At 42.9% G+C, this 24,577-nt stretch overlaps 1 protein-coding gene across 1 annotated transcript in view; it reads right to left on the bottom strand.

The window, feature by feature from the left end:
• Positions 1–6,592: 6,592 nt before the first annotated feature.
• Positions 6,593–24,577, bottom strand: part of IPO9 (importin 9) — a 98,791-nt gene continuing 80,806 nt past the window's right edge. Inside the window, exons 22-24 of the mRNA XM_073616075.1 lie at positions 10,347–10,439; positions 8,858–8,934; positions 6,593–7,825 (exon numbers count right to left, since the gene is read on the bottom strand). Of these exons, the coding sequence (XP_073472176.1) occupies positions 7,715–7,825; positions 8,858–8,934; positions 10,347–10,439 (281 nt within the window). The 3' untranslated portion in view covers positions 6,593–7,714. The remainder of the gene's footprint in view (positions 7,826–8,857; positions 8,935–10,346; positions 10,440–24,577) is intronic.

Here is a 24,577-nt window from a genome sequence, read left to right as displayed (position 1 = left end):
ACTGAGCAGGAGGACACTATGGGACTTAGTGCTTTGGAGAGAGATAAGAAAACACTACAGATAGATGTGCCCAGCTCAAAGTTCATGAATCTGGTTTACATCCACTTTAACCTTCCTGGCATCACACAGGCTTTACCCAAAATCGCCACACACCTTCAGAGCTGTACCCAGTAATAAGTTGCATGGCTTCTATTAATTTCACTGGAAAGCCCATCCTGCAGGCAGATGGACATTCCACTGAAGACAGCAACACTGATGATTTGGGGCTATACGCAAGTATAAATTGTACTGAAGTTAAAGGGGGGATATACAGTATTTCACATTTTTAAAATATTTTATTATATCTTTTCATATGACAACAGTGAAGAAATGACACTTTGCTACAATGTAAAGTAGTGTGTGTACAGCTTGTATAACAGTGTAAGTTTGCTGTCCCCTTTAAAATAACTCAACACACAGCCATTAATGTCTAAAATGCTGGCAACAAAAGTGAGCGTTAAGCCCCATACACACGATAGGACTTTGTACAAACTTTCCCTTGGATTTTTGTACAAAAGGCGTTGGCCAGAAGTTTGTCTTGCATACAGACGACAGGACTTTTCCAGCTAGTTTTCACCAAATCACATGGTTTTTCAGCTCTTTACTACCACCACCCTTTGGTCAACTTCTGTATTGTTGTCTGATATTGTGTCAATCTCGCCACTTTTATTGGCGAGATTGACACCTTGCGAGCCGGGTTCACACTGGTGCGGGGATCCGACTTGGATCCCTGCCAATTCCGGGCACTGTGTTTGGTATGAATCTTGAGGGGGAACTCCACGCCAAATTTTAAATAAAAAACCGGCATGGGTTCCCCTCCAGGGGCATACCAGACCCTTAGATCTGGTATGGATTTTAAGGGGAACCCCCTACGCCAAAAAAACAGCGTGGGGGTCCCCCCAAAATCCATACCAGACCCTTATCCGAGCACGCAGGATGGCTGGTCAGGAAAGGGGGTGGGGACGAGCGAGCGCCCCCCCCCCCCCCCAGTGTCTTCTCCTGGGCTCCTCCGCTATCTTCTGCTCTTTTGCTAGCGGAGGAGCCCGGACATCTAGTCTTCTTCCCTCTTCTCTTCCAGAGATGTTGACACGACGCTCTCTCCGGCTGTAATGCTGTCTGTGCGCTCTGCTATGACTTATATAGGCGGTGACCCCGCCCCCCTATGACATCACAGTCCCGGGGCATGCTGAGACTGTGAGGCCATAAGGGGGCGGTCATGTCATCCTATGACCATGCCCCCTTATGACCTCACAGTCCCAGCATGCACCGGGATTGTGATGTCATAGGGGGGCGGGGTCACGGTCTATAGAAGTCATAGCAGAGCGCACAGACAGCATTACAGCCGGAGAGAGCGTCGTGTCAACATCTCTGGAAGGAAAGACGATGATCCGGATGTCCGGGCTCCTCCACTAGCAAAAGAGTAGAAGATAGCGGAAGAGCCCGGCAGAAGGAAGAAGGCACCGGAGAAGAACCAGAGAGCACAGAGACGACACTGGAGAGAGGTAGAAGAGGCCTGAGACACCCCCGAAGTCGGCAGAAGACCCCTGCAGCTGCCTAATAAATTACTTTTAAAATCTGTGTAGTGTTTTTTTTTTTATTGACACTTTTTTTCCCTAGGTGAATGGGTAGGGGTACCATGTACCCCATACTCATTCACATTGGGTGGGGGGCCGGGATCTGGGGGCCCCCATATTAAAGGGGCCTCCCGGATTCCGATAAGCCCCCCGCCCGCAGACCCCGACAACCAACGACCAGGGTTGTTGGGAAGAAGCCCTTGTCCTCAACATGGGGACAAGGTGCTTTGGGGTGGGGGGGCCGCAGGGCGCCCCCTCCCCCAAAGCACCCACCCCCCATGTTGAGGGCATGCGGCCTGGTACGGCTCAGGAGGGGGGGGGGTCCCCACCCCTCTTTCCTGACCGGCCGGACTGCGTGCTCGGATAAGGGTCTGATATGCATTTTCGGCGTACAGGGTTCCGCTTAAAATCCATACCAGACCTAAGGGCCTGGCATGCCCCCAGAGGGGAATTCCCTCTCGCGATCGCCGCAATAGGAAAAAGTGTCTTTCCTATTGCAGCCAGCACGAGATATACAGTACCCTGTCGCCGAGAACCATTCTCGCGGCCGCGTACTGTAGTTTGTACAAAAGTCCGATGCTTTTGTGTACACAAGATCGGACTTTGCTCCATTGGACTTTTTGTCCGTTTGCACAGCCAACAAAAGTCTGATGGAAACAGAAAAAGTTTGTCCGATGGAGCGTACACACGGTCGGATGTTGCTCCAAAACAGCTAATTTGCATGTTTGTTGTCAAAAAGTCTGATCGTGTGTACGGGTCTTTATTGTAACCCAGAGCTTCACAGGTTGCCACTGGAGTACTCTTCCACTCCTCCAAGACATCACGGAGCTGGTGGATGTTAGAGACTTTGCGCTACTCCACCTTCCGTTTGAGGATGACCCACATATGCTCAATAGGGTTTAGTTCTGGAGACATGCTTGGCCAGTCCATCACCTTTACCCTCAGCTTCATTAGCAAGGCAGTGGTCGTCTTGGAGGTGTGTTTGGGGTCGTTATGTTGGAATACTGCCCTGCGGCTCAGTCTCCGAAGGGAGGGGATCATGCTCTGCTTCAGTATGTCACAGTACATGTTGGCATTCATGGTTCCCTCAATGAACTGTAGCTCCCCAGTGCCGGCAACACTCATGCAGTCCCAGACCATGACACTCCCACCACCATGCTTGACTGTAGGCAAGACACACTTGTCTTTGTATTCCTCACCTGGTTGCCGCCACACACGCTTGTCACCATCTGAACCAAATAAGTTTATCTTGGTCTCATCAGACTACAGAACATGGTTCCAGTAATCCATGTCCTTAGTCTGCTTGTCTTGAGCTGTTTGCGGGCTTTTTGCATCTTCTTTAGAAGAGAAGAGGCTTCCTTCTGGGACGACAGCCATGCACACCAATTTGATGCAGTGTGAGGCGTATGGTCTGAGCACTGACAGGCTGACCCCCCACCCCTTCAACCTCTGCAGCAATGCTGGTAGCACTCATACATCTATTTTCCAAAGACAACCTCTGGATAGGACACTGAGCATGTGCACTCAACTTCTTTGGGCGACCATGGCGAGGCCTGTTCTGAGTGGAACCTGTCCTTTTAAACCGTTGTATGTTCTTGGCCACCGTGCTGCAGCTCAGTTTCAGGGTCTTGGCAATGTTCTTATAGCCTAAGTCATCTTTATGTAGAGCAAAAATTCTTTTTTTCAGATCCTCAGAGAGTTCTTTGCCATGAGATGCCATGTTGAACTTCCAGTGACCAGTATGAGAGAGAGAGAGAGAGATAACACTAAATTTAACACACCTGTTTCCCATTCACACCTAAGATCTTCTAACACTAATGAGTCACACGACATCGGGGAGGGAAAATGGCTAATTGGGCCTAATTTGGACATTTTCACTTAGAGGTGTACTCATTTTTGTTGCCAGCGGTTTAGACATTAATGGCTGTGTGTTGAGTTGATTTGAGGGGACAGCAAATTTACAATGTTATATACATTTCACACTGTAGCAAAGTGTCAATTCTTCAGTGTTGTCACATGAAAAGGTATACTAAAATTTACAAAAATGTGAGGAGTGTACTCACTTTCGTGAATATAATATATATATATATATATATATATATATATATATATATACATACACATACACACACACATATATATATATATATATATATATATACACATACACACATACATATATACATACATACATACACACACACATATGCACAGATACATACATACACACACACACATACAGTGCCTTGAAAAGGTATTCATACCCCTTGAAATTTGACATTTTGTCATATTACAACCAAAAACGTAAATGTATTTTATTGGGATTTTATGTGATAGACCAACACAAAGTGGCACATAATTGTGAAGTGGAAGGAAAATGATAAAATTTCTTTTTTTTTTACAAATAAATATCTGAAAAGTGTGGCGTGCATTTGTATTCAGCCCCCGAGTCAATACTTTGTAAAACCACCTTTCGCTGCAATTACAGCTGCAAGTCTTTTTGGATATGTCTCTACCAGCTTTGCACATCTAGAAAGTGAAATTTTTGCCCATTCTTCTTTGCAAAATAGCTCAAGCTCTGTCAGATTGGATGGAGAGCGTCTGAACAGCAATTTTCAAGTCTTGTCACAGATTCGCAATAGGATTTAGGTATGGACTTTGACTGGGCTATTCTAACATAATCTAAACCATTCCATTGTAGCTCTGGCTGTATGTTTAGGATCGTTGACCTGCTGGAAGGTGAACCTCCGCCCCACTCTCAAATCTTTTGCAGACTCTAATGCCCTGTACGCACGATCGGACATTCCGACAACAAATTCCATCGGATTTTTTCAGACGGATTTTGGGCCAAACTTGTCTTGCATACACACAGTCGCACGTTGTCGGAAAATCTGATCATTCTGAACGCGGTGACGTAAAACACGTACGTCGGGACTTTAAACGGGGCAGTAGCCAATAGCTTTCGTCTCTTAATTTATTCTGAGCATGCGTGGCACTTTGTGCGTCGGATTTGTGTACACACGATCGGAATTTAAAAGATCGTATTTTCTGGTTGGAAAATTTTATATCCTGCTCTCAAACTTTGTGTGTCTGAAATTCCGACGGAAAAAGTCTGATAGAGCCCACACACAATCGGAATTTCTGACAACACAATCCGATCGCACTTTTTCCATCGGAAAATCCGACCGTGCATACAGGGCATAACAGGTTTTCATCTAAGATTGCCCTGTATTTGGTTCAAGCCATCTTCCCATCAACTCGGACCAGCTTCCCTGTCCCTGCTGAAGAAAAGCATCCTCACAACATGATGCTGCCACCACCATATTTCACGGTGGGGATGGTGTATTCAGGGTGATGTGAAGTGTTAGTTTTCTGCCACACGTTTGCTGTGGCCCCCACATTGATTCTTGTAAACTGGACTTATGGCATTCTTTCAACAATGACTTTCTTCTTGCCACTCTTCCATAAAGGCCAGATTTGTGGACTGCACGACTAATAGTTGTCCTGTGGACATTCTCTCACCTGAGCTGTGGATCTCTGCAGCTCCTCCAGAGTTACCATGGGTCTCTTGGCTGCTTCTCTGATTAATGCTCTCCTTGCCTGGCCTGTCAGTTTAGGTGGACGGCTATGTCTTGGTAGGTTTGCAGTCGTGCCATACTCTTTCCATTTTCGGATGATGGCTTGAACAATGCTCCATGTTCAAAGATGTTGAAAGATGTTCAAAGCTTGGTATATTTTTGTTTTTATAACCTAACCCTGCTTTAAACTTCTCCACAACTTTATCTCTGACCTGTCTGGTGTGTTCCTTAGCCTTCATGATGCTGCTGTCCACTAAGGTTCTCTAACAAACCTCTGAGGGCTTCACAGAACAGCTGAGATACTGCTATTTATACTGAGATTAAACAATACACAGGTGGACTCGATTTACCAATAAGGTGACTTTCGAAGGGAATTGGTTCCACTAGATTTTAGTTAGGGGTATCAGAGTAAAGGGAGTGAATTCAAATGCATGCCACACTTTACAGTTATTTATTTGTTAAAAAAAAAAAAAAAAAACTGAAAACCATTTTCTTTCCACTTCACAATTATGTGCCATTTTGTGTTGATTTTATCACAAAAAAAAAAAAAAAAAATCACAATAAAATACATTTACATCTCTGGTTGTAACGTGACAAAAAAAATTTGGAAAATTTCAAGGGTTATGAATACTTTTTGAAGGATCTCTCTCATATATACATATATATATATATATATATATATATATATATATATATATATATATATACACATACACATATATATATATATATATATATATATATATATATATATATATATATATATATATATATATACACACACACACACACACACACACACACACATATATATATAGATATATATCTCTATACAGCGATCGGTGAGATTAAAAATGCATTGATTACTGTGTAAATGTGACTGGCAGTGAAGGGATTAACCACTAGGGGGCGCTGTAACGGTTAAGTGTGTCCTAGGGAGTGACTAACTGTGGGGGGATGGGCTATGTGTGACATGACACTGATCGCCGCTCCCAATTACAGGGAGCTGTGATCAGTGTCACTAGGCAGAACGGGGAAATGCATGTTTACATCAGCATTTCCCCGTTCTTCCTCTCCGTGAGACAATCATGGGTATCCCAGCGGACATAGTGTCCGCAGGACCCGCGATCACACTCACCGAGATCGCAGCACGCCTGCAAGCGGCTTCTTAAAGGGTGTGTGTGTGTGTGTGTGTGTGTATGTATATATATATATACACACACACACACACTATAGTGTGTGTATATATTTACATACACACACACACACACTTTTCCTGTTCAGTGACTACACCATAGATCTGACATTGGGGTTTGTTTCAAAGGCAAGAGGGATTTGAATGTAACTGGCTTTGAGACAACTCTTACTGAAAGCTGTTAGCTCAGACAACACAATACCATGTCTTGAAATTGATGTGCTATAAATTCACATATTTTATTTTTCTTAATTGACTTCTATTAGAGTCTTTTTGCAAAAGATAAGAAAAAAAAACTCCACACTAGAGGTCTTCAAAATCGTCCATGTTATGAGTGAAAGTTCAAGTTAGAGTTGAGGCTTGGATATTTCATTATTAGTAGGACCTCCTAATGGTTCCTTCATTCATTTTGATTGTACATTTTTCTGAACCTGATGGTTCTGAAAGTTTTCCACAGCAGATCTGACCAGATAATCCTCAGGAATGTGTTTTTCCAGCAGTGGTATAGGCCGAAACTCAAATCAATGTCTAAGCATAGTCTTACATTAACTCTGACTATGCGTTGTCTCAAATACTGTTCATAATATTGGATGCACTGGTGAATAGATTTGTATCTATAAAAACATCCTAACAGCATAAATGCACGTTCCTCAGCAGGTTTCAAGATGAGGTTTACATGGCTCTCCTTTACACCCAGATTTCTTTATCTATATGCCCTTTCGGGCATCATGTTAATTAAATTAGCAGCACTAGAATACTACAGCTACAGTTGGATAATTCTGCTAGTTGTGCTTTCCCAGTCTTGACTCCTGAAGGAATAAGATCAGGACACAGCAGTATAGTGCAGAGGTTGACTTGGCCCTGAACAATTGTGCATACTACTCTCTGCATCATCATACAAGGCACCGTGTTTTTAAGGTCTGAACATGGAAGGGGTGTGGAAAGTGGGTTATGACCCACATGAATTAGAATACCAATATACTAAAACCAAGACAGCTAAAAGCTGAGGACTGAAGCTTTTAGGGGTTCAGAATAAAATCAGTTTAGTTTACACGGCAGAATGTGTAACAGCTTTTCAAATGGCAGTCATCCCCCTGTCATACTGTGTACCACTCACTATATGCCAACAAGATCAAATACTGATGAATGGCAATGGAGTGAAATTATGCCCCAAGTAAAGTCAATGGAAAACCGATCTTGTCAATCATCACTGGGGTCAGTCTGTCAAAAAATACAACCAGCAAGTCCTTTTAAGTCCTAGGTTAAACCTGGTGCTGGGCTGCAACTTCACAGAATGAATTATTTCATTATACTTTAGTCCAGTATCCTCATATGCCAATTGATTGAAGGATTCGACGGTCGTTGGCATTTAAATGTTCAGAGAATGCAGAAAAACATGGCTGTTGGGAAAACTGCTGCAGAAACTCTGTCAGATATGTCTATAAAATGAAGAAAAATTTAAATGAGTCAGCTGTGTACTAAAAGAGCTTTTCACTTTAAAGCAGCGTTCGACCCAAAAGTGTAACTTCCGCTTATCTGTCGTCCCCCCCCCCCCCCCCCCCCGTGCCACATAAAGCACCTTTTGGGGGGGAGCGGGTACCTGTTTTTAAAAGGTACCCTGTCCCCACTTCCGCCAGGCCTTGCCGTGGCAAGGTACATAACAAGTCCGTACTGAATGTGTACTCTTGCTTGAATCTTTGTGTACTTCTTACAGATCTATGCAGTAATTCAGCCTGTAATGGGTGGGCCTGACAGATCCCTTCCACAGCTCAGTTTCTGCACTGGCCATATGCAGCACAGTGATATCACTTCTACTTTTAAAATGTATTATATGGGTTTGCAAAGGCATTTGGTACACACAAAAGATTTATATCCTTTGAGGCCATTATGGAACATTTAAAGTGATTGCAACCCCCACTTTTTTTTAACCTTATGATGCATTATATAAAAGTACTTTGAACCACAGTATGGCCAGGATTACCCCTTTCATGTCACAGGTCATCTGTCCTCTGTTAAAGCCCTGCACTTTGCATGCTATACTATGTAGGCAGAAAACAGACACTGACAGTCACCATTCTTCCTTTTAGGCCCTTGATTTACAGAACAGTGCAATCTTTATTCACCGTACGCGTTCCCATTCAAATCTATCAATGCTGTTCTGAGTTATGGCCGATGTTTCAGCAAAGAACAGTATCACATCAGCAGAAATGTTCTAATAATCTAGCTTGCAGTTTTCTTCTAACCATATGTGCTAGGGTTATCTACATGAATGTGCCAAAACTGTACATAATGTGTAGTACTGTGTAGGGCCATAGTAAACAAACTATGCCCAGTGTAACCAACATGGGGAATTAGGATTGTGAAAAATGTTTATTTCTAAAAAAAAAAAAAAAAAAAAAAAAATACAAAATAAAAAACACATCAGATGTTCTCCTAGGCTAATTTCTATAAATCCATCTGCAAAGTTTTACCTGTAAATCTATTTGGTACAATGGGTCTTTGAGGACATCTGGGTCATCTTCCTCATCATCTTCATAATAATCATCATCTGCCAAAAAATGTAAACAAAAAAAGAAAAATAACGTGGTAAGAAACTGCATTCAAGGAGTTAGGAGTTTGTCCGTTAATGCATTTTGTGGTTTTCAAATGTTGGAAGAAATACTATGGTAATATACATTCACTATCTAAATTCTTTTTCTGTAGCATTTTGTCAGTACACATATACAGGATAATTTTGCCACAACCAAAAAGGAACTTATGAGGCTTTACTGTTAATGTTAATTCACACTTGTGCAAGTTAAAAATCATGCAAATTCCATTGCGACTTTACTCTACGACTTTGGATGGGTGCAACCTTGTTACGACCAATGTGATTTTTGCTTGTGCTCCACAAAGTTGTTAGATATGGGCACAACAGAAAAATGTGTTTAGTTTCATTCGGCTTCTTCATTTCTGAACAAATGCCAAATGTCCAGAATGATTCAAATTCAGATTGGTCGAAAATTAATCACCCAAATCGAATTCTGTGCTCGTTGTTAAGGAGCGGGCCAGGAAGCCAGACGCCGTGCTCTTAACAACTAATGACTCATCAGCTGGATTCCCCACTGACAGCTAAATGAAAAAAAAAAACAAAACAAAAAAAAAAAAAAACGCCGGCAATGAAAAATAGGGTGTGCCCCCCAATGCATACCAGACACCAGCCCAAAAAAAAAAAAAAAAAAAAAAAAAACTGGTGTGGGGTCCCCCCCAAAATCCATACCAGACCCTTATCCGAGCCTGCAGGCCAGTAAATGGGGGCAGGAAAGTGCCTTCAACCCCCCCCCCCCCCCCACAAGGGCTTCTTCTTCACAACACTGACCGGTGGTTGTGGGGGTCTGCAGACGGGGGGCTTATCAGAATTTGGAAGCCCCCCCCATATGTGAGTAGTATGGGGTACAACACAAGTTTTTGACAAGTCTTTATTAGGGTTGTGGGGAAGAGGCCCTGGTCCCAATCAGCATTGGGACAAGGTGCTTTGGGGGCAGAGAGCCCATCCTGCCTCAAACCCCCCCCAACCTGCATGCTCAGATAAGGGTCTGGTAAGAATTTTTATTTTTTTTGGGGGGGTACCCAAGCTGTTTTTTTCCCCCTTCAATACCAGACCAGAAGGGCCTAGTATACATTGGGGGGACCGCACACTGGGTTTTTCATTGCCACCATTCACAAGTTGCATCAATATCATGCAGGTGCAACTTTCAAGGGTTTACATTGAGGTCTATGGACCTCAAATCACATGAAAGTCAGACCAAAGTAGTGCAGGAAGTACTTTGAAGTCGTGCAGATATGAACGGTTATCATTGGGAAACATGGGGCGCGACCTGTGACAAGTAGCACAAGTGTGAATGGGGCCTAACTTAGAATACATTAAGTGATTCTACGTGGATTGACTCTGGAAACAATTTACAGAACAAATGCAGTTACCATATTTATTGCTTGATATAATATCTGATAATAGCTGTCCTGCCAAACCTTCATCCTCATCTTCGTCATCTTCCCACATATCATTTGCATCATCTGAAATGAACAGGCATGAAAATCACACTGAAATTTCCGTTACTTTGCTTGTTTAATGGCAGAGAAAAGTTTGTATTGTAAACCTAAAACATTCAAAAGTTTACATGTTTAGTGCATATGAAAAAAACAAAAAACACAGCAGCAGATCAGACAAAGGTTAAGCAGCGAGAATGCAAATAAACATTCTTTAACTACTAATTCACACATCCAATATTTTAAGATCTATTCACACCAGAATGCAGTGCAGGAAACACGTGTTCCGTGAGCACTTCCTGCACCGGGTTCAAAACACACTGCAGTTGCGATCTACAGGGGGCGTCAATATTAAGTTAATGACACCCCAAATGTAGTGCCTTTTCCCACATCAGATTGCATGGTACAAAAGTACTGTGCAATGCGGTTGCAAGTTTCCAAAAGCAACGCATGCCCTATTTTTGGTGTGGTGCGGTTTCAGCCCATTCAAATTCAATGGGCTAATCTTGCACCACACAGAACTGCATGCGTAAACTGGCACTTAAAGAGGAGTCTGAACTCATTAAAGAATCTGTACACCTTTTAAAAATGGACGCTAATGAAATAACATAACACAACAGAATACAATTAAACCGCTTGCCGACCAGCCCCTGCTGATATACGGTGGCAGGTCAGCTGTATTGCGCGAATTGCCGTACTGGTACGTCGGTTAATAGATACAGCGGCCGACCGCGGCGTTAATGCGTGTCGCCAGCAGCCACGATATCTGCCGGCTACCCGCAATCGTTCCACAGAGAGGCAGAACGGGGATCTGTCAATGTAAAAAAACAGATCCCCGTTCTGTCAGGGGAGTAGAGATCGTTTGTTCCTAGTGATCAGGAACAGCGATCTCTTTCTCCCAGTCAGTCCACTGCCCCCACAGATCGAAACACCTCCCCTAGGGAACACTTAACACCTTAATCGTCCTAGTGTTAACCCCTTTCCTTCCAGTGTCATTTATACAGTAATCAGTGAATTTTTATAGCACTGATCGCTGTATAAATGTCACTGGTCCCAAAAGTGTCAGATCTGTCCGCTGCAATGTCGCAGTCCAGCTAAAAATCGCTGATAACTGCCATTTCTAGTAAAAAAAAAAATTAAAAAAAATAAAAATGCCATAAATTTTCCCCCCATTTTGTAGACGCTATAACTTTTGAACAAACCAATAAACGCTTATTGCGATTTTTTTTACCAAAAATATGTAGAATACATACTGGCCTAAACTGATGAAGAAATTTGTTTTACTTTTTTTGGATATTATAGCAAAAAGTAAAAAAATCGTTTTTTCTTTTCCAAAATTGTGGCTCTTTTTTGGTTTATAGCGCAAAATAAAAACAAAAAAAAAAAAAAACAAAAAAACGCGCAGAGGTGATCAAATACTACCAAAAGAAAGCTCTATTTGTGGGGAAAAAAAGAACATAATTTTGTTTGGGTACAACGTCGCACAACTGTCAGTTTAAGCGACGCAGTGCCGTTTCTCAAAAAATGACCTGGTCATTAAGGTGGTAAATCCTTCCAGGACTGAAGTGGTTAAATTAAAAAAAAAAAAACAACAGACCTAAATTTGTAGATTAACAGAGAATAAAGTCGTGTACACACAGGTCGAAAGTCGGTAGACAACAGCTGCTTAAAAAAAAAAAAAAAAAAAAAAAAAAAGCCCCGACATTTGGTCTGTGTGTATGTCGGTCTGTTCTGACAGAAGCTGGCCGTTCAGCTGGACGTGCATGCTGGAAAACACGATCAGTGCTCTCAGTTTTTAGCTTAATGTATGCATTAAGCTAAAATCCTTCAGTGTGCAGCAGCCACCCTAATATTTACCTGAACCTCATCTCTATCCAGCGATGTGCACACCTACCTCGGCCGTCCGGAAATCTCCCTCCTGATTGGCTGAGACACAGCAGCAGCGCTATTGGTCCGCCGCTGCTGTCTAAGTTAGTTAGCCAAACAGGAGAATAAGGGGGGGGGGGGGGGGGCTGAACCACGGCTCGGTGTTTGAATGGACACACTGAGCTGCGGCTCAGCTCGGGTGCCCCCATAGCAGGCTGTTTGCTGTGGGGGCACTCCTAGGAAGGAGAGGCCAGGAGCATCGAAGAGGGACCGAGAAGAAAAGGATCCAGGCTGCTTTGTGCAAAACCATTTTACAGAGCAGGTAAGTACAACATGTTTGTTATTTTTAAAGAAGAAAAAAAATAGAATTTAGTATCACTTTAACTTCTTCCCACCCGGCCACTGCATATAAACGGCCGGGTGGGCTTTTCGTCCTGAGCGGACATTATTGAATGTCTCTCAGAAGAAGCTGGGCCGCGCGATCCCGATGCGCTTGTCCAATCCCAGCCATCATGTAATGTAAATATAGAGCCCTTGTGAGGAGATCGGCTCTCCTTCTCACACAGAGCCTGTCAGTAAGGAGAAGGAGAGCGGATCTGTGCTGCTAGCCGGGGATCAGTGAGTTAAAGCTGTTTTTTTAACCACTTAAGCCCCGGACCTTTTGGCTGCCTAAAGACCAGAGGACCTTTTACAATTTGGCACTGCGCTGCTTTAACTGGTAATTGCGCGGTCATGCAATGTTGTACCCAAACAAAATTTGCGTCCTTTTTTCCCACAAATAGAGCTTTCTTTTAATGGTATTTTATTGCCTCTGCGATTTTTATTTTTTGCGATATAAACGGAAAAAGACCGAAAATTTTGAAAAAAGATGATATTTTCTACTTTTTGTTATAAGAAAAATCCAATAAACTCAATTTTAGTCATGCATTTAGGCCAAAATGTATTCGGCCACATCTTTGGTAAAAAAAAAAAAGTCAATAAGCGTATATTTATTGGTTTGTGCAAAAGTTATAGCATCTACAAACTAGGGTACATTTTCTGGAATTTACACAGCTTTTAGTTTATGACTGCCTATCTCATTTCTTAAGGTGCTAAAATGGCAGGGCAGTACAACCCCCCCCCAAATGACCCCATTTTGGAAAGTAGACACCCCAAGAAAATTGCTGAGAGGCATGTTGAGCCCATTTAATATTTCATTTTTTTGTCCCAAGTGATTGAATAATGACAAAAAAAAAAAAAAAAAAGTTGTCACTAAATGATATATTGCTCACACATGCCATGGTTATATGTGCAATTGCACCCCAAAATACATTTTGCTGTTTCTCCTGAGTACGGGGATACCACATGTGTGGGACTTTTTGGGAGCCTAGCCGGGTATAGGGCCCTGAAAACCAAGCACCGCCTTCAGGATTTCAAAGGGTGTACATTTTTGATTTCACTCCTCACTACCTATCACAGTTTTGAAGGCCATAAAATGCCAAGATGGCACAAACAACCCCCCCCCACGACCCCATTTTGGAAAGTATCCACCCCAAGCTATTTGCTGAGAGGCATGGTGAGTATTTTTCAGCTGTCATTTGTTTCTGAAAATGAAGAAAGAGATGAAAAATGTATTTTTTTTTCTTTTTTCAAAACTTTGTGACAAAAAGCGAGGTCTGCAAAATACTCACCATACCTCTCAGCAAATAGCTTGGGGAGTCTACTTTCCAAAATGGGGTCATTTGGGTGGGTTTTGTGCCATCTGGGCATTCCATAGCCTCCAAAACTGTGATAAGCAGTGAGGAGTGAAATCAAAAATTTACACCCTTAGAAAGCCTGAAGGCGGTGCTTGGTTTTCGGGGTCCCGTACGCGGCTAGGCTCCCAAAAAGTCTCACACATGTGGTATCCCTGTACTCAGAAGAAGCAACAGAATGTATTTTGGGGTGTAATTTCACATATGCCCATGGCATGTTTGAGCAATATATCATGTAGTGAGAAATTTGTCTTTTTCCCGCAACTTGTGTCAAAATATAAAATATTCCATGGACTCGACATGCCTCTCAGCAAATAGCTTGGGGTGTCTACTTTCCAAAATGGGGTCAATTGGGGGGGGAGGGGGGGTTTGAACTGTCCTGGTATTTTATGCACAACATTTAGAAGCTTATATCACACATCACCCACTCTTCTAACCACTTGAAGACAAAGCCCTTTCTGACACTTTTTGTTTACATGAAAAAAAAATTTTTTTTGCAAGAAAATTACTTTGAACCCCCAAACATTATATATATTTTTTAAAGCAAAGGCCATACAGATTAAAATGGTGGGTGTTTATTTTTTTCACACAGTATTTGCGCAGCGATTTTTCAAACACATTTTTTAAAAAAAAAAAAAACACACTTTTTAATGCACTAAAACACACTATATTGCCCAAATGTTTGATGAAAAAATATAGATGATCTTAGGCCGAGTACATGGATACCAAACACGACATGCTTTAAAATTGCGCACAAACGTGCAGTGGCGACAAACTAGATACATTTTTAAAAGCCTTTACAGGTTACCACTTTAGATTTACAAAGGAGGTCTACTGCTAAAATTACTGCCCTCGATCTGACCTTCGCGGTGATACCTCACATGCATGGTGCAATTGCTGTATACATTTGACACCAGACCGACCCTTGTATTTACCTTTGCACGAGAGGAGGGGGGACAGCGGTGCTTTATTTATTTTTTTAATTATTTTTTTTTGCTTTTTTATCTTATTTTTAAACGGTTCCTTTCATTTTTTTAATCATTTTTATTGTTATCTCAGGGAATGTAAATATCCCCTATGATAGCAATATTTAGTGACAGGTACTCTTTTTTGAAAAATTGGGGTCTATTAGACCCTAGATCTCTCTTCTGCTCTCAAAGCATCTGACCACACACCAAGATCGGTGTGATAAAATGCTTTCCCAATGGCACTGTTTACATCCGGCGAATTCTAAGTCATGAAATGCTTACAGCTTACAGTTTCTTAGGCCGTAGAGATGATTGGAGCCATTCTGATCAGCTCGCGGAACCAAAGGCTGCATTCTCAGGTTCCCTGTTGGGACAGGAGATCCAGAGAAAACCATGGAAGACGGTGGGGTGGGGGGACGACATTCCCTCCCACTGCTTGTAAAAGCAGTCTAGAGGCTAATTAGCCGCTAGGATTGCTTTTACATGAAAGCCGACAGGTGGCTGAAAAGAATGATACCAAGATAATACCTAAACCTGCTGGCATCGTTCTGGTATAACCACTCAAAGTCCAGCTCTTGTTGGACATATATTGTAATCAAAAAAGAGATTGATCGGTGGGTGTAACGAGCCCCTGCTCGCTCGGTTCCACTCTCCCGACACTCCTCTGCGGCTATTGAATCAGATTGCAGATCGCAACGTCTGATGGTTCAGTCATCCGATGCTCTGGGATTTGAACTACAGCTATGTGCCGTTCGAATCCAGTTGTGATAGCTCAGAACAAACACCAGGCAGGCTGTATGTAAGTTCAAACAGGGATCTCTTTTATTGAAAGGAATACAGGCTCTTTTATACAGTAAAAGAGGAGGTGCATACCTCCTGCTCATATTACTCGGAACATACACCTCTGACCAGAAACCTAATTAACATGGGCTAATTAACTAATCCCTTTAGACAGCCTAGATGACTCAGTCATGACCTTTAGGCCAGACTGGCCGTCTTGTAGCTCAGAAAACACAATCAACATTATCACAAATCAACACAGAACTCTTCTTCACACAATAGCAGAGTTAATTAACACAAAGAACAATGGGGATCTAATGACTCTTAGATCACATACTAGACTTATTTACAATAAACACATTCTAGCAGGCAACAGACAGACAGGTGGCTGGAATTAACATCAGCATCCCCTAACAGTATTTGTCCCAGCATGATGAATCAGCCACTATTTCTAATATGGCAAATCCAGGGCCCCCAGGTCCATATCCTCTTGGGGGGATATGGACCTGAATCCAAAGTAACACCACCTCAGGGGTCCTCAGGCATACAGCTCACAAAGAGCACCGTTCCCCCAAATGCCAGGGCCCACAATCGATCGGCAAGAGGCTAGCATTCAGTCCCCTCCAAAAGTCTCTCTCCCGGCTAGGTCTGTCACAGTGGGTATGCCCACCATTAGAATACTTCCCTTCATCCACCCACTTCTAATTATGGGCATACATGCACCATTTTGTTTTTAACTGTGTCACGGCTTTATGTATCGTGGGAGCAAACGCTGTTGCTGTCAAGATAAATAAATCAGTGCTGCAGCTGAATGGCCTAAAAAATATAGGCTGAAGCATGGGGGCATCCGCCCCAAAAGTTAGGACCAAATCTCTCCTGCACCCCTGCTGCCCCCATGCTTCGGCGTATATGCTCTTTTTTTTCTTTTTAACTGTGGTGGTGAAATCACCACCTACAGCGCTGAAGTCACGGCTTTATGTATCGTGGGAGCAAACGCTGTTGCTGTCAAGATAAATAAATTCGCACTGCAGCTGAATGGCGTACCTGAAAACAAAAAAATGGTTAACAATAAAACACAGTAAACAGTAAAGTATAAATAAATTACATACCTGAAAAGCAAACATGATAAAAAACATAATAAAACATTGCAGAATAGAATACAGTAAAAAAAGAGCAGAATAATAGAGAGAGAGAATAGAGAGAACAATAAAATGACAACTATTTTTGTTTTTTTAATTGTATATTTTTTTGTGTGTTTTTTTTTTTTTTTTAACACTTTTTTTGTAACTGTAACGGTTCCAGGTTCGGGTCTCTCAAAATACGATGGAATCTTGGGAGACTCTGTGAAAGTGTGTCCTAGTCTGTGCAGTGCTGTACCCTATGCTAATACTCAACTAGTGTATGGTAGCGTTCAAAACATTCACTAATGCAAAGACCAGAATTGTGAGGAAAAGAGGGACAATAATAGCGGGTGTCACAACTATATCCGCACTTGCTGCAGACACGACATCTTCTTTGGGGGGCTTGTTGGGTAGGGGTACTCGGGAGGACATACGGAAAATACCTCTCATGCAGCCGGCTTACTGCATTTGGATTGGGAAGGGGAGGTGGAGCACCGTCTGGAAACAGAAGGGCTCTGACGATCTCTTCCTGGAATTTAAGGAAGGATAATTTAAGGAAGGATCCAGTCCATCCCGAAGCTCTGTATAGCACATGAGCGTTCAGCAAAGCCAATTGAAATAGACAGACACTTTTTTGTACCAGCGTCTGGCCTTACGGGAAACTAGGTACGGCGCCAACAACTGGATGTTGGAGGTCCACCCCTCCCATATTTTGGTTATATTCGTGGACACAGAGGGGTTTCTCCACAACACCAGTCGCCGTAGGAATTTGGACCGTTGTGTCTGCATGAAGGGAGGAAAGAACGAAAACATTCTTATTATCCCTCCACTTCACAGCGAGCAAATTACTACACTTGAAGCAGGCTCTCTCCCCCAGCCAAAGACAGGAATCTACAAGCCGCTGGGGAAAGCCCAGGTCGCACGGTGCCACATGCTCCAATCTGATGATCAAACAAGTGACTAAAAAGTGGCACGCCCGTGTAATAATTGTCCACATGGTACCCCTTTCCGAATAAGGGTGACACCAAGTCCCAAACAATCTTGCCAGCGCTCCCTATGTAATCTGGGCAGTTCTCCAGCTCTACATGGCTCTCTTTTCCCTCGTAAACCATAAAACTACATGTATAGCCTGTGGCCCTGTCACAGAGCTTATACATCTTGACCCTGTATCTGGCACGCTTGCTGGGAAGATACTGTTTGAAGGACAAGCGGCCAGAAAACTTAATCAGGGACTCATCAACGGAGACAACTTGATGGGGAGTAAACAAGTCTGCAAAACGTTGAAGTGGTTTACGAGGGGCCAAATTTTGTAGAGCCGATCGTATCCAGGGTCTTCACGAGAACGACAATCGCAAGATCTGCTCGCATTGTGCCCTGGTCATGGAGGCAGAGAACACAGGCACATGGTAAATTGGGTCAGTGGACCAATATGACCGCAACGTACTCATTTTAAACTATGCCCATGTCGAGGGATAGGCCCAGAAAGATCTTAAATTCGGAAACCATAATTGGTTTCCAATCTCTGGCAAGGGAGGAGTTGGGATTAGAGGCGATGTATTGACCAGCATACAAATTACTTTGGTCCACAATAGATCTATAGAGATCTTCGGTGAAAAACAGCGAATAAAAATCAAGTGGCGTAAAATCAACTGTTTCCACCTGAATGCCGGGTTGAACAGTGAATGGGGGAAGTACGGGTACTGCAGAAGGGGTGGGTTCCCAATTAGGATTGGCGAATGCAGCAGGAATGGCACTATGGGCTTGACGGGCTTGTCTTTGTCCTCTTGGTGGCAGCGGGACACTACTTGTGCTTGCCACCTCACCAGCTTGAACTGCACTTATGGGACTCACCACATGTTACTGCAGTGCTGGTTTGACTACGACCAGGAGTGTACTAGGCTGCTGGTGCTTGCCAGTTCACCAAAGGATGAGCGGCACTAGTACTTCTCTGCTCCATACGAGAGCCCTGCGGTTCTTGCACCTCAACAGCAGAAGATGATCGGGGTCTGGTACGCCTGACCTTGGCAGGGACCACAACTCTGTCAGAGCTATCTGTCATGGAGCCGCTGTCGTCTACAGGATCGTATTCTGAGCCTGAATCTGACAGATGAGTGACTTCCTCTTCATCAGCTGTCTTGCTCAAAAAATGTGTAGGCCTCTTCACTAGTGTACCTTCGATTTGCCATTTTGGGCTCTAAATTTATGGGTACACTAGTGAGACTCACAGGTAAAAAAGCTCCCGACTATTAGCGACTGATTCAAACGCTACCAAAAAAACTGTTAGCGATCACAGGGATCAGGCCTGACTCAGCGAACGCTGCAGTTATGCGTGTTGTGTTTTGTAAGTGACAGTAATTGATCGATACTGCACTTGGGTGGGCTGGGCGGAGGGGCAAAACGCAGGTGCTAGCAGGTATCTGGGCTGATCCTGCTAACACTGCATTTTTGGGAACCCTAAACTGCTGGGGACGCTAGTATAGATCTAATCAGATATTGATCCGTTCAGATACTATACCACAAAGGGAGGTGTATGCTGCGTGTGAGGGTGTTCGTGGTACTGGCACTAACCTGACGCTGCCTGGGGCGACGCAGACCCTAACTGACCCTAAAACCGAACTGATATCACCCGCCAGGCGATCAGGGGGTTAAACCCTTATTGGGTAATAAACGGTGGGTATAAAAAACAAACTAACCAGCGTCACCCGTAACACTTATAAGGTTATCACTGGTGAAAGGGTTAACTAGGGGGCAATCAGGGGGTTAAAGTATATGGGGGTACCTGACGCTATAAAAAGCTGACGGCAAACCTAAATACTTACCTGGCTAACTAGCGTCACCTGTGACACTAATACGGCGATCAGAACAAAGATCGCTTAGTGACACTGGCGACAGGGCTTAACTGGGGGGTGATCAAGGGGTTAAACCTTTATTGGGGGGTTCCCTAGACCTAAAGGGGCATACCACTAACTGCCCTACCACTTATAACAGTCACAAATGACACCAATGCAGTAATCAGTAAAAAAAAAAAAAAAACTGCTATTGGTGTCACTGTGACAGGGGGTGCAGGGTGGGTTTTATGTGCCTGTGTGCTAGTGTCAATGCAGACTCACAGATGAGGTCTTCTCTCCTCAGAAGCCGGAACGAAAAGGCTTCACGAGGAGAGATAACATCACTTCCTCTGCTTCTGTTTACATTACAGAAGCAAAGGAAGCTTCTCATTTGCCAGGAGCAATCACGAGGGAGAGGCCATGAATCAGGACGGATTGCTCCTGGAACGATGCCGTCTGCCTCGGGCACCGGGTGATCGCGCCCCCGCCCGCGGGAGGGGAGTAACGTACCCATGTGTTACTCTGCCTGCCCATGCCATTCTGCTGCAGTATATCTGCGTGAGGCGGTCGGCAAGTGGTTAAAGCTTCTTACACACTGATCACCCAGCTAGTGTCCCCGCACAGTGAAAAACACCTGTCCCGCATCTGTCCCAGTGATCAACATCTGCCGCATCTGTCCCAGTGATCAACATCTGCCGCATCTGTCCCAGTGATCAACATCTGCCGCATCTGTCCCAGTGATCAACATCTGCCGCATCTGTCCCAGTGATCAACATCTGCCGCATCTGTCCCAGTGATCAACATCTGCCGCATCTGTCCCAGTGATCAACATCTGCCGCATCTGTCCCAGTGATCAACATCTGCCGCATCTGCCCCAGTGATCAACATCTGCCCCAGTGATCAACATCTGCGCATCTGTCCCAGTGATCAACATCTGCCGCATCTGTCCCAGTGATCAACATCTGCCGCATCTGTCCCAGTGATCAACATCTGCCGCATCTGTCCCAGTGATCAACATCTGCCGCATCTGCCCCAGTGATCAACATCTGCCCCATCTGTCCCAGTGATCCAACATCTGCCTCAATGATCAGCATCTGCCCCATCTGTCCCAGCGATCAACATCTGCCTCAATGATCAGCATCTGCCCCATCTGTCCCAGCGATCAACATCTGCCCCAGCGATCAACATCTGCCCCATCTGCCCCAGCGATCAACATCTGCCCCATCTGCCCCAGCGATCAACATCTGCCCCATCTGCCCCAGCAATCAACATCTGCCCCAGCAATCAACATCTGCCCCAGCAATCAACATCTGCCCCAGCAATCAACATCTGCCCCAGCAATCAACATCTGCCCCAGCAATCAACATCTGCCCCAGCAATCAACATCTGCCCCAGCAATCAACATCTGCCCCAGCAATCAACATCTGCCCCATCAATTGGTCAACATGGCTAAAAAAATATTCAGCCTGATGGTGCTACTTGGATGTTGGGCCTCTGTATGTGGCCAGGCTGTGGAAAAGTCTCACACATGTGGTATCGACACACTCAGGAGTAGCAGCAGAATGTATTTTGGGGCGTAATTTTTGCTATGTACAGGATATAGGTTAGAAAAATCTTATAAAATTGACAACCTTATGTAAAAAAAAAAAAAAAAGTTTTTTTCCCCCACATTTTCCAAAAACTTGGAGAAAATGACACGTTCAAAAGGCTCATTATGCCTCTCAGAATATACAGTCATGCTCAAAAGTTTGCATACCCTGGCAGAAATTGTGAAAGCATTAGTACTGAAAATATGACCGATCATGCCAAAAAAAAAAAAAAAAAAAGAAAGAAAAAAGTCTTTTGTTTAACCACTTGCTGACCAGCTCCTGTATATATACGTGAGCAGTTTAAAGATGGATATCTCGGTAACGGCAGCAGCTGCTGCCACAACCAAGGTATTCATCTTTTCGGCCGGCGGTTCTGTTTCCAATAATGGTGGTCTCTGTGGCGGATTCGCCACAAGATCACCGTTATCGGCTGCGGGAGAGGGGACACCCCCCTCCCGCCGCTTACCGGAGCCGTCGGCAGCGGCAGAGGCTAACGGAACCTGTCCGTGGCTGGGTATGGAGATGAGTGAGGGGAAGATGGCCCCCACCAATCTCCATGCTAGAGCAGGGCGGAAGCAACGTCAAAACGTCACTTCCACCCATACGTCTTAAAGGGCCATTTTTCTATTGTCATTTTTTCAAATTACAAAATTTTTTTTTTTTATTGCATTTAAGTCCAAATATGAGATCTGAGGACATTTTGACCCCAGATCTCATATTTAAGAGGACCTGTCATGCTTTATTCTATTACAAGGGATGTTTACATTCCTTGTAATAGGAATAAAAGTGACCCATTTTTTTTTAAAGCGCCCCGTCCCGACCAGCTTGCGCGCAGAAGCGAACGCATACGTGAGTAGTGCTCGCATATGAAAACGGTGGTCAACCCACACATGTGAGGTATCGCCACAATCGTTAGTGCGAGAGCAATAATAGCCTTAGACTTGCTTTGTAACGCAAAACATGCAACCTGTAGAATTTTTTAAACGTCGCCTATAGAGATTTTTAAGGGTAAAAGTTTGACGCCATTCCATGAGTGGGCGCAATTTTGAAGCTCATCATGCTGGGTATCAATTTACTCGGCGTAACATTATCTTTCACAATATAAAAAAAAAAAATTGGTCTAACTTTACTGTTAGAAAAAAAGGAGGCCAGATGGCCAAAGCTGCGCTAAAATAAAAGTGGCAATGTAATAAAGATAAAACAAATGAATGGAAAAAGTGTAAGCAGCTAGCACCAAGAGTCTGCAATACAAAACCCAAAATAATATAGTATATAAATGGTGCAGCGCGAAATTAAAAAATGAAAGTGAAAACAAGGCTCAAACTAGAAAACTAAAGCAGACATATGTGATGTATACTATTGATATAGAAATTGAATCACTAAGTGATGTGTAAACTGGTCAAATAAACATCACTAATCATAAATAACAATGATCAATTGAACATATAAATCAATAAAGTTCATAATAGAATATTGTGAATCTAATAATCACAAGTTAAATATATTAGCATGCATAATTAAATAAATTAAATCAATAGCGACCAGAATTGGATATGGTGAATCAGATAATCACAAATAAAGTAAATTAGCATGCATAAATAATGAGAATAGTGAATATAAAGTCCCAATGAACTGGCAAAAGAAAAGAGAAGCTTCAACGAGTGCCGCTGTGATGAGAGAAAAGTCTCTTAATCCAATGGAACCGGAACACCCAAGGTAAAAATAAATTGGCTCCTTTCCAGCTGTACAGATCACCAACTTTACTGTTGTCTTATTTTTTTTTTTATTCAAAAAAGTGAATTTTTTCCAAAAAAAGTGTGCTTGTAAGAACGCCGCGCAAATACGGTGTGACAAAAAGTATTGCAATGACTGCCATTTTATTCTCTAGGGTGTTAGAAAAAAAATGTATAATGTTTGGGGGTTCTAAGTAATTTTCTAGCAAAAAAACTTGTTTTTAACTTGTAAATACAGAGTCTGAAAAAGAGGCCTGGCCTTTAAGTGGTTAAGGATAGCAATCACATGAAGCCAATTATCACATAGTTTTTTGGATCCTTTTTAAATCGTAACAGAAATCACCCAAATGGCCCTAACCAAAATTTTACATATCCTGGAATGTTTGGCTTTGGTACAGACACAGAAGGTGGCACACAGGTTAAAATGGCAATTAAAGGTTAATTTCCCACATTTTTGGCTTGTTAAATCACAATAAGTGTCTGTGAAAAAATAGTCAATGAGTTTGTTAGCCCTCATGTGGATGCCCTAAGCAGGCTAGACACTGAGCCACGAGGAGGTAGAAAAGAACAGTAATGAAACTTTACAAAGATGGAAAAAGGATATAGAAATCCAAAGCCTTGAATATGCCAGTCAGTACTGTTTGATCACTTATTAAGAAGTGTAAAATTAGGGGATCTTTTGATACTAAGCCAAGGTCAGGTAGACCAAGAAAGATTGTAGCCCTTAACCGGTGGAAGAATTGCTCAGGATACAAAGAAAAACCCACAGGTAACCGCAGGAGAAATACTGGCTGCTCTGCAAAAGGACAGTGTGGTTGTTTTTAACCACTTGACCACTGGAGACTTAAACCCCCTTCCTAACCAGACCAATTTTCAGGATTCGGTGCGCTCACATTTTGAATGACAATTACTGAGTCATACAACACTGTACCCATATGAAATTTTTGTCCTTTTTTCACACAAATAGAGCTCTCTTTTGGTGGTATTTAATCACTGTTGGGTTTTTATTTTTTGCGCTATAAAAGAAAAAAGACTGAAAATTCTGTAAAAAAAAGTTTTCTTTGTTCCTGTTATAAAATGTAGCAAATTAGTAATTTTTCTTCATAAATTTTGGCCAAAATTTATACTGCTACATATCTTTGGTAAAAATAAGTACAAATTGGTGTATATTATTTGGTCTTTGTGAAAGTTAGAGAGTCCACAAGCCATGGTGTCAATATCTGAAAATTGATCACACCTGAATTACTGACGGCCTATTTCTTGAGACCCTAACATGCCAGAAAAGTACAAATACCTCCAAATGACCTCTTTTTGGAAAGTAGATATTCCAAGGTATTTAGAAAGATGCATGGTGAGTTTTTTGAAGTTGTCATTTTTTCCCACAATTCTTTGCAAAATCAAGATTTTTTTTTCTTTTTTTCACAAAATTGTCATATTAGCAGGTTATTTCTCACACAGCGCATATGCATAGCACAAAAATACACCTCAAAACACATTCTGCTATTACTCCTGAGTATGGCGATACCACATGTGTGATACTTTTACAC

This window comes from Aquarana catesbeiana, linkage group LG02 (assembly GCF_042186555.1).
Source record: "Aquarana catesbeiana isolate 2022-GZ linkage group LG02, ASM4218655v1, whole genome shotgun sequence".
Classification (NCBI taxonomy): Eukaryota; Metazoa; Chordata; class Amphibia; order Anura; family Ranidae; genus Aquarana; species Aquarana catesbeiana.
This window is presented reverse-complemented; position numbering and strand designations above follow the sequence as displayed.